Here is a 15,410-nt window from a genome sequence, read left to right on the forward strand (position 1 = left end):
AATTCTCACCCAATGATATGTATTTTTTTTTTATTTTGAGAGAGAGAGAGAGAGAGAGAGAGAGAAATTGGTGTGAGAGAAACATTGATTGATTGCCTCCCATATGCACCCTAACTGAGGATGGAACCTGCAACATTTTTGATGTACAGGACAATGCTCCAACCAACAGAGCCACCTGGCCCGGGAGGAAGCTATATTTTTATTCTATAATAATACTTACGTAAAACTGGATATAATTTAAACAATAAAATACAAGCAAATTATGCAATATTTTAATTTTAGAGCATAGAAAAGTAATAACTTTTTGTTTGTAATGAAAAAAGAAATGTCGTGTCTGATTCTTATATAGTGCAATAAAAATTTAAGTGATAATTGTACTCATGAGGGCTAATATGGATAGTTATAATATAAAATGTGAACTATGCAAACTTGACCTGTGCAAGCATAGAACAATTGAAAATCACGATACCTGCTGAATTGACCACATACAAATCTTTATACCACCATGTAGTGGACTGTAAGGAAAATATATAAAACAAATTTGGATTTTAAAAAATGTAATGTTAAATGTTTAGAACATTGTTGCACATAAATAGTACATATTAATAAAATGCTAATTATATTGTTTCAGTTTTTTATTAAACCAAAAAGTGCTCCTAGGAAACTTAAGAAAAGGGGTTATTTTCTAACAATTAGAAAGTTATATTTTTCTTTTTTTGTATTTAATTTGGGGAGCAGTTCTGATCAGAGCTACACACCATTTCACTCCTCCATCATGGATGTTCCAGGAACTCTACCTAAGCACCAGGCTACAAAGATGCTTGGGACTCAAGCCCTGTTCTCTGGAGGCTGGATAAAAGCTATCTACATCATAATTTTATATGAACAATGTATTGTCTCTCGATAAAAATGAATAGTACAAATAATAGCTCTTTCAGAATATTTCTTACAGGTGACATCAGTTATGTGCTTTCTGGATAGTTGAGTGTACTTATCCTTTATCTAATACAAAAGGTGTTTCATAATATGTAGTTCACAGTGACGTTTTTGACAGTTGACCAAACATTTGTGATGTTCAGATTGAATGCTAAGATCACTGATTGGTTGAGTAACTTGATGGGAAAGGATAGGCACTCTACCTGTGTTTTTCTAGGCATTTGTAATCAGCTTTTCCTTATCACAACTCATGTTCTAATGATCATTGCAGGATGAAGTGGCACAGCCACTGAACCTATCAGCTAAACCCAAGACCTCTGATGGCAAATCACCCACATCACCCACCTCTCCCCATATGCCAGCTCTGAGAATAAGCAGTGGGGCGGGCCCCCTCAAAGCCTCTGTCCCAGCAGCATTAGCTAGTCCTTCAGCCAGAGTTAGCACAATAGGTAAGTTCTGTTTCTTTTGTTCTTGCTGATTTTCTGTTTGTGGCAATTGAATCAAATCATCTTTTAATGGCAAATCACACATACCCTGTGCATGGCTTCAGTTCCATACCAGAGTTCCAATTTGATGAGCCTCATAGGTCTGTTTTAACGTGCAATGGGAATTGGTAACTGAACTCCAAGTTAAAATTTCCTCCTGAAAATCAAATTGAACTGCTCATGTTTGTTGCTCTAACTGATGTTCCTAAGTTTATATAAAAGAGGCCTAATGTCTAATCACAGAGAGCAGTGGTTCCAGAATGCTATTGTCGGTGACTTGCCTTTTCCATCACTGAAATTTATTTTTATATTTTTTGATGTGTACAGAGTATACATAATAATGAAATACCTTCTGCCTGGTTTAGCAGTCAACCATCAGGATGTGAAGTTTGTTTAGTTCCACACCACTTGAAATTTACCTGAATATATTAAAAGTATTATAAAAAGTTGATAGCTTCATTTCTCCAAAATTGTCATTTCAGTAGAGTAGCCAAACACTAGAAAATGTTTCTCATATGTAATACTTTCAACAATAAAGATTTAATTTTTTAAGAAGAAATGCTTCTATAAGCTTTTAAAATTTGTAATAGTTTGTATTTTAGTAACATAAATTAGACAGCACTTAACTAATCATGCATTTATTAAAATGTTTGTCATTTGTATATAGTTATGAGGAGGCTAGCACAGACCCATCCTCAAGGAGCTCAGGGTTTAGTTGGGAGCAGGGGGAATCATCCAACAGCACAAGTCAGCCATAGTAAGTAATATTCCAGAGCACAGATACAATCCTTTGGTCATAAAGAGGAGAGTGTTGAATTCTATTTGGGAAGGATCAAGGGATGCTAAACTGGGGATAATCTATTTCAAATGGAGCCTTGAAGAAGAGTTATAGCCCTAGAAATTTAGACTGTAAAAAAAAAAACCCACACACAAAAACAAACAAACAAACAAACAAAAAATAGTACACTTTTGAGAAACATTGATGTGGCTAGGTATAAAATGAGGGTGTAGTAGAAAGTGACCAGAACTAAAACTGAATGGGGCAGAAAAGTTAAAGAACACGAAGAATAAAAACATTAGGATTTAGTTGGAGCTCATGGGTAGGTAGACTCAGAGAGGGGTTAGTACAAGGGTATAGCAGAATTCTAATTACAATTATTTGAAGAATATGAGGAAAAAAAGAGCAGTTGACATATAGACCAGTCTCTTTGTAAGCTTGATGTTGGAAAGTAATTTTGAGAATGCTGAGTAGTGATGGTTTTTGAAAAGAAAAATCATATTATTTTTCAAAGGGAATAAGAATTGGAGAGATGTATAGATATAAAAGAGTGCATCAGTGATGATGCAACAATAAGAGATAAGAAGAAAGGATTAACTTTGGAAAGGAGAAAAGTCCATTGTTTTTTCTAAGACTGAAGGAAATAAAAAAAAAGAAGTAAAGTTGTGAGGAAATTGTGGAATGGATAGAAAGAAAGCTGAAGGGATGTATTCCAATTGCTTCCATCTTCACAAAGTAGAATTCCAGATTATTTGCCAGCAGAAAGTCAGTGTGGGTCAGTGGGGCAGCAATAAGAAGAGAAACAATGAAAAATTAAATTCTGAGAAGTCTGAAAAAGGCTGGGTGCATGTGTGCTTTTTATTATTATGCACCATTCTGTTATGGTCAAACTCTCAGTCACTCTGCTCAACATCCTTAATGGACACCAAGATAAAGACTTGCTTTCATGTCCTAAGTTGGTAAAAAAACAATACTTTATTTGGCAAGAATGATTTATTTCCATAATAGACATGAAGGCTTATCCTAGTAAATAGCACAATGTTGGTATATGAGTTACTTTTGTAATATCATTTGAACTAGAATATTAAACTAATGGAATAACTAATGCATTTGCATTTTTAGATGAGGATTTTATACATTAGCATTCCAAAGATTAAGTATAAGAAAATATTTTAGAAAGGCAAGAATATATTTAATGATATTTGTCATCTGACTTTCTCCACTACAAAAACTTCTCTTATTTTGTTCCCTGAAACATCCCTTCACCACACACATATTCCTCATATTTTCCAAGGAGTTGAGGGCACTACAATTTGCTTTTCTCTTTTCAACAAATGGCAGATGTTGAAAGCTGAAACTATAATGAGTAATAATGTAGTTGGATAAAAGCTGTAAGCATTAATGGTGTTGTAAAGGTCACTCCTGAAAGAAGAATTAATGTGTTATGCCATTAATAAAGCATGGAAAACTGTGAACTAAAAGATAACTAAAGCTATCATTAATGACATGGGTTCATTGTTATATACCTACCAGCCATAAATATAGAAAGTGAGTTTTTGAGGTTGGTGACCAATATTACAGTATATTATATAAGGATATTTTTAATATGGTTAGCAAATGATAGGCAGCTCCAAAGAAAGAATCCTTAAAAGCCAGGGAAGGTTCAGATGATTGATGGATAATTTTAGAAGCTCTTGACCAGATGTTATCTTTCCCTCACTGGCCGTTTTCACTTACGTTGCACATGTATAGAACACTTTTAACTTTTTTCAAAGCATTTTTAATCTATTTTCTCACTGCAGTTAATTTTAGAAGTATAGAGGCTTAACTAGATGGAGCAGATATCCATATCAAATAGTCAAAACTTATTTTACAGATAAAGAACAGAGGCCTACAGTGGCTAAGTGCTTACTAGGGATTCTAAGTAAGTTGCTCCCATGGTGTGGATAGCTCTGTGACTCTGTTCATTACCTCTGGTTTCATTTCAAGGAAACACATACACAGAAACTTAGTAACTTGGCCAACTCACATCCCGTGGAGGTCGAGGCCTTAAAATCAGAGTCCAGGTTGGGATGCTTTATTTTTAGTTATTGCCTATTGTATTCTCTGTGTACTACATGCTTTAATCAGGCATCTATTTAACCTTTCACTCATTCATCCAGTAGATGGGTATTGAACATCTTCTCTATGCCATACGTTTTGCTAAGCCTGGAGTATAAGCAGGTGAAAGAGTTGGACTGAGGTTTAGATGCCATGGTCTTTGTTCTATCATCTCTAAAACACTAAAACATATTATTCTTACTCTTCATTCCTGATGGATAGGTAAAATTTTGCCTGAGCAAATGTATGTACACACACAGATTCAGTAAGATGAAGGGAAACACTTTGAGGTCCATTAATTTGGTATTTTATTTCTGCAACTTGCTCATTTAAAATATGATGCCATGAAGGATGCCAATATTAGCTCAAATACATTTACATTTTTTATGAGAAAAACTTTTTCTGAGGGTAAGTTACTGAACAAGAATTGTGTAATAGTTACATAGGTAGCCATTGGATTATCAGGAAGTTAGGGGTATCATTCAACATCTGGCAATTAACATTCACAAAACATTTTACAATTTACAACTTGCATTCATGTTTATTATTCTACTAATTTTTGAGAGAGTTCACATGTGAAGAAATAACAAGGTGCCCAAAATTTGATGATGATATGATGTCAAAAATCGTAAAAAAAATATTAATATGTATTGAAAATAATTTAAAACACCTGGCCCTTTACTTTTACTGATAGCTGAAAATCCAAATGTAAAATAAGTATGTACTAAATAAGAATTTTATTGCCCTGATAGCATTTATTAAGCTCATGAATTTTAATAAATCCATGATATATAGTACAGGCTTCCATTGATATGATGACATAGAAAATCAATGAACTTGGAATTCTAAACTGGAAACTTTCAACTTAGAAATGTGCATTTATTCCTTCAACAGTCTGCCATGGGCCAAAGGAATAAAAGACTAAAAGAAAAAAAAATGCCCTCAAGTAGTGAGTTCAGAGACTGGTGTGAAAGACAAATTTAGAAAACGAGCTACAATGACACAGTAAGAACATTTACAAGGTTTTGAAGGAGCAGATAAATGGGAAGTACTACTGCTGCCAAGGACTATGTCTGGGGTATGTCAGCAAAGTCCTTACAGAAGAGTGACATTTAAATAAATTCCCAAACACACCAGAAAGAGAACGAATTACAGTAAAAGACAAGCTTGGGAGAAAGAGGTGGGAGGGAGGAGGAAGGCTGTCCTTAGAACAGGAAATAGTTCCCTGCAGCACAGAACTCCTGAGAGACCAGAAAGAAATGACCCGGGAAAGATAAGCAGAGCTGACATCATGAAGAGATGTTTAGGCCATTTTAAAGTGTTTGGAGTTTATCCTAGAATGACGTTTCGTGGGGAGCATTAAAGTGTTTCCTGTTTCAGTATATTTGGGAAAGGCATATTATTGTTACTTCTTGCAGATCCACGATGCACATGAACATATTCAAGATTTTGAGAATTTGTGCATTGAAGAAACCTTTTTAACTTTCATTAGTATTTTCCACATTTATTGGAACATTGGGGTCATTTTGCTTCAGAAAATCATCATCTTATAATGCTCCCTTAAGCATTGGGGTACCAAGAGATGAGCTTTTTAATCAGGTAAAGTGATATGATCCAAATTCCTTGCTTTGGGATATTTTGGAATGTTGTATCTGCAAGCAGAGTAAGAGATGGATTCAAGGGCGTAAGCCTGAAGATAGGGAAACCAGTTAGGAGGTTATCGCATTAGCCCAAGTAAGCTATGAGGTGGCTTCAGCAAACGTAGGAAATGTGGGGATCAAGAAAAAGCACATGTGATAGCGAGGAGCAGACAGAGCTGTCAGGGCTCGGTTGTGGTTGCCTTTTATATGTTTGGGTAAAGGAGGTGTCTTAGATGACTCCCAGGTGATGGCATGGGCAACTGGCATGGGCTATGGGTGTAGAAAGAACAGATTGAGGAAGTGGGAGATGATGAATTCTGTTCTAGACACGCTGCGTTTCAGATATTCATGGGACATTCAAGTAGTCCCATGGCGTCCTTAGGAGGCAGATGTATGTAACCAGGAATAAGGATTTGAGTCAGACAGCAGATATTTCACAGTACTAGGAATTACCCCTTGAGTCTTAGGATTATGTTTAGGACCAAATGTGATCTATTGAATTCTAAGGCTGATGCAACCAATCACAAACTGGGTAGCTTGAAACAAATTTATTCTATCACTGATTGGAAGCTAGAAATCCAAAGCCAAAGTGTCAGTAGGGATTAGTTCCTTCTGGAATGTCAGGGGAAATCTGTCTCATGCTTCTTGATTAGCTCCTAGTGGTTGCTGGCAGTCCTTAGTGTTCCTTGATTTTTAGATGCAAAATCCAATCTCTGCCTCCATAGTCACATGACCTTCTTCCCTGTGTCTCCTTATGTCAAAGTTTCCTTTCTCTCATAAGGACACCAGTGGTTGGATTAAGGCCTACCCTAAATCAGGGTGATCTCATTTCAATAGAGTCTGTTAAGAACTGTATTTCCAAATAAAGTCACATTCACAAATACCAGGGGTTAGCCTGAGACAGGGACATTTCCTTTTGAGAGACATAACTTAACCCCTTACAGGTACTTCCTGCTTTTCCTCCTACCTTTCAATGTTGGTTTATTTTCATTGTGGAGAAGCCATTACTCGCTTTTTCTGTTTAATTTTACCCTTGCTAAGATTGGAGTTGCCCATTTGCCCATTTTTTTTCTGCCTCTGAAAATATATAAAAGGGTCTTTTTTAATTTTAAGAATTTTGTTGTTAGTGGTTAAGAAGCAACACTGAGATGCAAAATATCAATTTGTGGTACATTGTATAAGATTACAGAATCTGGTGATTCTGGTGATAATTCCTAACCTGTGCTTCCCACGTCTCATCTGGGATGTCAACTGGAGCCATACTGGCCTTTGTCCTCTCACTTCCCTCCCAAGATTGAGGTTCACTGAGTCGCTCCTAAACACATGCCCATCTTCAAATCCTGCCTGTAGATACAATCGCTGCCTCAGTATATAATGAAGGAAGAATCAGATGTATCAGGTTATCATTTTGGGTCTTTTTGGACTCTGATGGGGGATTTCTATTTAATTGAACCTCTCTCTCAACAAGAAATGACACCTCCTCTTGGACTTTATCATAACAAGACTGCTGAGGTACACATATCTTGGAAATGAAAGCAGAAAGAAAAAAAAGGAATAATGCTTTTTGCTGTCTTCTCAGATATCAAGAGCTATATACACCTTCACATGTATTATTTTATGTAATTCTTCCATTGGGGTTACATTTATTTTACAGGTGAGGGAAATGGAAACTCGGTGAGATTATTATAATTTGTCAAATATCACATTTTCTGAGAATTAGAAACCCAGATCCATCTGAACCCAATGCCCAAATCTTCTCTGTTTCACTAATGCTATTTGGCAAATGAACTGCCAGTTACAGAATGTCAGGGACCACTTGTGATACTAAAAAAAAAACAGATTAACTCATCTAATCTTCACAACGTTTTCGTTGTGACCAATGAGACCACTGAGACTTAGAAAAGTGAAATAACTTTTGCAATTTATATAGCTAGTAAGAGGCAAAGCTAGGATTTTACTTCAGCATTGTCCAACTCTAAAACACACACTTCTCTTGAGGGTTGAAACCCTGAAGCTCAATCTAAAGAGCAGGTGAAGAAAGGATCCCAGGAAAGGATGTATAGATGGAGGAGTCGGAGAGAAGAGGGGATCCTGTGCTATGATGAGAGACAAGGAAGGAAGGCATTTCAATGAGGCGATGGTGAGTGCGGCCATTCTGCAGAGAATGGAAAATGCCCCTTAGATTGGCAATTAAAAGAATACAGCAAGCAGGAACAAGATTGTAACAGGAATGGGAGAGTGAGGAAGGGACAGGAGAATTTGAATCTTTGAGAAGCTTGGCTTAGAAGGTAGAGAGTCAGAGCTGGAACAAGGGGACAACAAGGAGGGAGAGACTTTGTGTGCCTGTTTTAGGAGAGAACCTTAGGTACTTACATGTTGAGATGGTGGAGATGGGAGAGAAGAGCAGATGACAAATGTGAAAGAAAATAACCGATGATGAGGTGTAGGAATCTAGAACATGAGTGCAAGGGATTTGCCTTGAATGAAAACAGAGGCACATTTTTACTGACACAAGAAGAGGCATAAATAGAGAGAGATTTGAAGCTGCGTGGGGTAACAATGGGCGGGGGTAGGGTAAGGAGCAGGAAGGTGAAATTCTGTCTTTTTGGTCTTTTCAAAATCAGAGGCCAGACGATTTGCCAAGAGAGGGAGTCAGCAAGAGTGGAAATTTGGTGACTATGATTAGAAAAAAATGTAAAGAACCACCAAATAATCCCATTAAGATTCAGTCTGTGGTATATAAATGGCTTTTATGATTTAACACAAGAGGTACAAATGTTAGAATTCCAGATAGCATGTTAACCAAAACTCAAGAGTCTCTAAGAGCAAGTAAAAAACTTGAAAGTAAACTTCTATTTCCACCTGCACAGGAACACATACCTTAACTTGGAACTACCCATGACAGAGCATATGTCCATCAGTCATTTATCCTGTAACAATTTGCATTCATTTTGCATCTATATTAATTATTTTTCCTTCACAAGTATTTATGAACAGAATACCTCAAGAATCATATATCAAGACGCTTGTCCAAGTCAGCATAATATAATGTTAAAACAACCATCTTTTATAGTAAATATTAACCTTGTAGGTCTGACCTTCAGTCAGTTGTTCATATGGAAAATAAGACAATAATTAACAAATAAGAATAAGCTGTTTCACGTACTCACAACTGTAAACCTACTTTTGCCCCACCCTGCATAGTAGGTCCAGGCTTCCTCTTGCACGGACTGCCCTAGAACTTCTCTTTCTGCTTGAAGGAAAGCAGAGGACAAGGTCTGGTCTGTGCACAGTAAGGGGTGGGGGGAGGCAGCGCTGCCCTAATCTCACATCAGCTTCTTCAATAGAAATGTCTAGGCAGCAAGTGGGTTTCTATGTGTTTTGGCAATCAGCAGATCAGATAGAAGAGCCTCGCTATACAACGAGGATGTGTAATCTGACATGATTAGACAAGGCTCTTTAGTACCAGAACATTCATAATTGAGACAAAGAAATAGTATTAATAACACTTTCCTAACACGGCAGCTAGCCATTTTATATTTCCTTTCTTTAATCTTAGTGTTTTTCAACAAATCATGGGATTTAATAGCGTGTTTTGGCAGATTAGAGGATTTATGGCCCAGATGTTTTTTGTTCTAAAAATGGATTAGGGTGTAAAGTTTGCTGGAATCCACGGAACATGTTGAGGCAAGCCGGTCATTTTATGTGTGATTAGTGCCTGCCTTCTGTCTCACAGTCCCTCCATCTGTCACCATACACCAATGGATCTGGTTAGATTTAGCCTCATGTCACAAACAAGTCCCTTTTCTGGGCAATATCATATTATAGATTTAGTTTATGCCATTTTATGCCCTAGTTAAAAGATAGGGAGAGCGAAAGATGAGATATTAGCTTGCCTTTCAATATTTGTGAAACAAATCCTTTCTCATTGGTACTCTACCTTAAGATCATGCAGATTATCATAATAATGGGCATCAAATAAAAAAATGACCAGTGTTAAAATTAAATTTAAAAATGTTTTGCTCCTTACACCTGTTATTCTTTAAAAGACATATTTGGCAGTGTTTTTGTTTGTTTTGTTTTTCTTGTTTTCTAACTCTGGATTGTAGAGCTGCAGATACAGGCTGGTCATTTGACCATCTTATTAAGAGTATGAATTGTGTGACTATTCTTACCAGTAGCCACATTTTTTTTTAAATCAAACAATTACAGGTGCTTGGTTACATTCTGTGCTTGAAATTTAGCCTCTTAACTATTACAAGTATGTATCCATAGCAAACCACTGCCACCTGGGGTTTATTTCACTGTAATCCGATTCAGGGCCAAAATGCTCTTCTTTGTCAGTTAATAATGATTTATTTTTCCTTTAAATAACAACCTGGAAGTGCTATGCCCAAACTTTAAATTGGCCTTTTTAATGCTATGAGAGTGTCAGTAATTATAGTGATAATTATCAATATCTGCATTTTGTGGTAACATTAAAAGAAATCTTACATGAAAAGAAATCAAAGATAGGTTTTATTTTTGCACTACAAAATATTCAGATAATGAAAAAATAGTTTCTTTAAAAACTATATTTCAAACTTCTTTTCAAGTGTGTGGAAACAGCTACCTTTCACTTAGTATTATGCTTCAATTACAGATGTTTGGCAATATGTTCATGTATGACTTATTCATTCATTTAGACAAATTCCACTGAGAAATTATTATATGCCAGACACCAGCCACTACCCAAAAAAGAAGTGATTGTTATGGTTAAGGTTTCCATGAATTTGTACAAAATATAGTCTTTGTTCTGTTGCATCTTCAGGTTATTTAAATGACCATGATGCTGTCACCAAGGCAATCCAAGAAGCGCGGCAAATGAAGGAGCAACTTCGGCGGGAGCAACAGGTGCTTGATGGGAAGGTGGCTGTTGTGAACAGTCTAGGTCTCAATAACTGCCGGACAGAAAAGGTTAGTTCTTAAAATACCTGGCTTTCCGAAAATACTTAAATCGCCTGAATGCTTTTCTTCTTTATTATCTTTTCATCTTCTCATCATCTCAGAGTAATAGTCCTCCTCCCTTTTTCCTTTGTCAATACAGAAATCTCCATGTCCATCTGAATCAAAACCAGCCCCAAATAGGCAGGCTTGTATTTCTCTTGTTTTCATCTTCAAACCTTATTGACAATTAATATCTTTCTCTGCCCTCCATTTGTATTGAAATGAAATGGCACTTGAGATAGCTGAATCTTAGTGAAAGTTCTGCTTCCCAGAAATGCTTAACTTGTATTTGGGGATGAGCTGGATTTGAAAATGCTGGATCTTCTTTAACCAGCATAAGCTTGGATGATGCCCATGCTCATAGTCTAAGCATCTAGGATCCTGAGCTGGTCATATGTTTCTAATGCAAAACACTGTCAAGTTTTAGGTGGCTGGCACAGCTGGCAAATTTGACTTTATCATAAAACAAATGTGATTTTTAAAACTTGGACATTATTCTTCTACCTAAGCCCATTGAAACTTCTGAATTTTTCTGAAATGTGACAATTTTAAACTTGTTTTGTCTAAAATACATTATATTATTTTCAGAAAAATATTATAAATTCTAGAAAGCTCAAAGTGGTTTACTTCTTGTGGTAATGTTTGATATGTTTTGAAATGAAATTTTAAAGTGTTTTTGAATCTCCTGAAAACAATCCTCTAGCTATATAGACAGAATAGATAAGAGGGGGGAAATGATCAGCTACTTAGCAATAAACTGGGAAACATGAGTCAAACAGGACTGTACAGAATGAGCAGTTTGCTAGTCTGGAGAGGTTCCTGGGTTCCCAGGTTTTATATGGAATTCGATGTATAAACTCTAAGTAGCTAGCAATCTGCATAGTGAAAGGAAATATATGCATGACCCTGTCACAACCCTACCTTTTTTCTGGTCCAAACATGGGTCAAAAGGTGGAAGAAACTCTTTCAAGCCTGTTCTGTTTCTGGAGGGGAGAGCTGATCGTGGATCAGTCTCTCATCCCCTGCAATCTCACAATGTGAGAAGGTGCTGGTACAGCAAGAAGGGGACAACCTTTCTCTAGCTAAGCGTCAAAGAGGAGGCAAAGCGAAGTGACAGCTCCAAGAAGGAAGGGAGGGTCGCAAGCATAAAGGAATTTATATTCAAATATTTAAACATTCTTGAAAGGATGCTTGAACAGAAATTCCTTTTTTTTTTTTGCTCCCCATGTAGAAATGAGTTTAACACTCAGCCAGATGCTAATGCAAAGTGACTCGAGCTATTCCTCGCAAGCATAGCTAAATTGCCGTTATTTGTTAAGTGCATTGAATTCAGCTGTGGATACAGCAGTTGGTTGCATTCAGCAAGCATCTGTACCCTCTTTTTTTTTTCTAATCCTCCAAAGCAGAGACAACTCTACCTATCCCCCCCTTCCCCTCCCCTGTGCTGGCTGGGACTTGTCAAGTGACAACCGACCAAATCCTTTTGGACAGGAAGGCTTCATCCCAAGTTCTATATACTTGCAAAACAGGCCTTGTGGTTGGATCAGGGAGCCCATTAAGAGCACTTTGATGGTATGGAAATTCATCTTCATGAAGCTTCTAGGCCCCTAAGCAGCATGCTGTTTAGCTCTGGTTACATATCAGTCATTCACATCGGAGGGCAATAATTGTGCTGACGGCTTGTAAGGCAATGGTAGTACATAGAATAATCCCGGGCCCTCCACCATGACACTGCGAGTTAATCTTCTCTAATACAGATCAGCTGTTGTTCTAACACATGACTTCATGCAGGCTCCAGTGACTCTGCTCAGCCTTTTGATTAAGTAACAGGAGTGGAACCATCTGCATTCACTTTATTCCATAGTGTCTATTGTTAGGGGTCCTCATTGCCACTTCTTGTTCCCCCTCCACCATCACACTTTATTTCTCTGATTAGCACCTCCTATTTGAGGTGTAGGAGTTAGATTGCCGCTGTGGAAAGCTATTGCTTTTAATTTTCCTGTCTCTTTTGTAGAATTATAATGACTTTTTTAAAGACTATTTTTGAAGAAATATTTGCCAAAATCTGCTGCCCAATTAATATGTCTTCATTCTCAAGAAGGTTAGCATTCCCAAATCTCTTCACCATGCACTTTCAATGCAGTTGAGTTATGTCTTCAATTAAAGTCTTTTATTTTTATGGGGTTTTAAGTGAAACTCTTAAAACATGAAGGCAAGCAGTTCCACTGTTGTAATAATATAGCTAACTCTTGTAATGCATAGGTAAACCTTTTAGCAGGACCCAAACTAGTTCATCCCTTGTTACCCTTGACACCTGAGAATGAACTGAGGTTACTGAACCTCTCTTAGAAACAGGTATTACTGTGGTTGCCTTTTCTTGTTGAACTAGCTTGGGTGTCACTTCCACAATGTCAATGATTGATATTCATCTGTGCAATTCATGGGACTAAAATTATGTCAAATTTACATATTTAATTAGTAATTATTCAACATTAGCACCTATTATCTATTAAGGATGGGGCTGTGTACTTGAGGTGCTATTTATAATAATAAAAGTGTAATATGCTAATTAGACCGAACATCCTTCTGGTCAATCTTCCAGATGAAGCTGAGACTGTGAGGACTGAGGTGGCCACTGCAGCAGGCAGGGGCTGGGGCAGAGGAGACGAATTTCATATATCGGGCCTCTAGTCCTATCTAATAATAGAGAAACATGGTAATTAAACATAACTTCACTACCCTTCCCATTGGCTAATCAGTAAGATATGCAAATTAACTGCTAACCAAGATGGTGGCTGGCAGCCAGGCAGCTGAAGCGAACAGGAGGTTCGCTTGCTCCAGTGAAGGAGGAAGCCAAGGTTCCCTGCCTGCCGCTGCTGGGTTCTGAGCTGCAGTCTAAGAAACAATGTTGCAAATATAGAACCTAAACAAACCCCAGAAACCTGCTTTCAGCCAGCCAGGCCTCAGAGCTGGAGTTGAAACGGGCACCCAAGGTGGGCACCCCCACCTTGATCTGGGACACCCTTCAGGGCAAACCAGCTGGCCCCCACCCATGCACTAGGCCTCTATCCTATATAGTAAAAGGGTAATATGCCTCCCAGCACCAGGATCAGTGGAGCAGCGAGGCCTCACTACCCCGGTGTCAAGCAGAGCAGCAAGGCCTAGCACTGGGATCAGTGGAGCTGCGAGGCCTCCCGGCCTCTGGAGCAGCGTGATAGGGGGCAGCGCCCAAACCCCCTGATCGCCCTGCAGCTCTGTGTGTGACAGGGGGTGGGGCCACAACCCCCTGATCCGCCCTGCTTTATAGTTTTTAGAGTTGAAGTCAAATTATTATTTTGACTGTTAATCATAGCATATTTATGTTAATAGGCCTACCTCTGGGATTAAATAAGGACCCCACATTGCTTAGCATATCAGATCAGTTATATATCTGAGTTGTCAAAGTACATGCCTATTCTTCCATATAAAGTGACATCACTCTACATAGTGGGTATTTCCCTAGTATCTACCTTTTTAATAGATTTTTATAATCACCCAACTTTAGCCATGCCAAAGCATAGGTAGATTAGTAATTGGCTTGACATTTTGCTTCTGAGTTTTTATTTTTAAATATACATATATGTATTGATTTCAGAGAGGAAGGAAAGGGAGAGAGATAGAAACATCAATGATGAGAGAGAATCATCAATCAGTTGCCTCCTACATGCTTCCACTGGGGATTGAGCCTGCAACCCGGGCATATGCCCCAAGAGAATCAAACTATAACCTCCTTGTTCCTAGGTAGATGCTCAACCACTGAGCAACACTAGCTGGACTGCTTCGGAGTTCTTAATGAAAGACAAACAGGGTATATGGTAACTTCCTTTTATAGTTTGCACTATTATCTTCTCATATAATTTGAATCCCATAAGGAGGATTTTTTTTCTTCCTAAAACAATACTCCCAATTTTTTCAGACCCAGAAGATATGTGAAATATAAGAAGTGGGTTGCCCTGGCCGGTGTGGCTCAGCTGATTGAGCATCATCCCATGCACCAAAAGGTTGCCAGTTCAATTCCCAGTCAGGGCACAAGCCTGGGTTGTTGGCTTGATCCCCAGTAGGGGCTGTGCTGGAGGTAGTGGCAGTTGACTGTTGTATTGCTCTCACATCGATGTTTCTCTCTCTTCCTTTTCTTCTTTCTCTAAAAATGAATAAAATATATTTAAAATAAAAATAATTCTTTCTTTAAAAAAATAAAGACATGAAAGGAGTGGGTGCAATAAAGGAGAGAAAAAGGTAGAAAGGAGCTGGGAGAAAGGAAATGGGGAAAGAAATTGAGCCTGGTGCTTTCCAGCAGCCTAAAAGGTGATAGCATCACCTGACATCCAGATAATTGGAATCCTGCAGTGGAGAGCTGTTTTCTTGAACACACAAACCTTATAAACATTACGTTTTCTTCACATTTCAAATAACCAATATGGTTGTCCCAACTAGAAGGTCTTCATT

General features: G+C 37.8%; 1 protein-coding gene across 1 annotated transcript in view; it reads left to right on the plus strand.

Annotated features, from left to right (window-relative positions):
• Positions 1-15,410, plus strand: part of SOX5 (SRY-box 5) — a 78,062-nt gene that overhangs the window by 35,309 nt on the left and 27,343 nt on the right. The window contains exons 2-3 of the mRNA XM_006769636.1: positions 1,208-1,385; positions 10,750-10,895. Of these exons, the coding sequence (XP_006769699.1) occupies positions 1,208-1,385; positions 10,750-10,895 (324 nt within the window). The remainder of the gene's footprint in view (positions 1-1,207; positions 1,386-10,749; positions 10,896-15,410) is intronic.

The sequence above is a fragment of the Myotis davidii genome, unplaced genomic scaffold (assembly GCF_000327345.1).
Source record: "Myotis davidii unplaced genomic scaffold, ASM32734v1 scaffold163, whole genome shotgun sequence".
NCBI lineage: Eukaryota > Metazoa > Chordata > Mammalia > Chiroptera > Vespertilionidae > Myotis > Myotis davidii.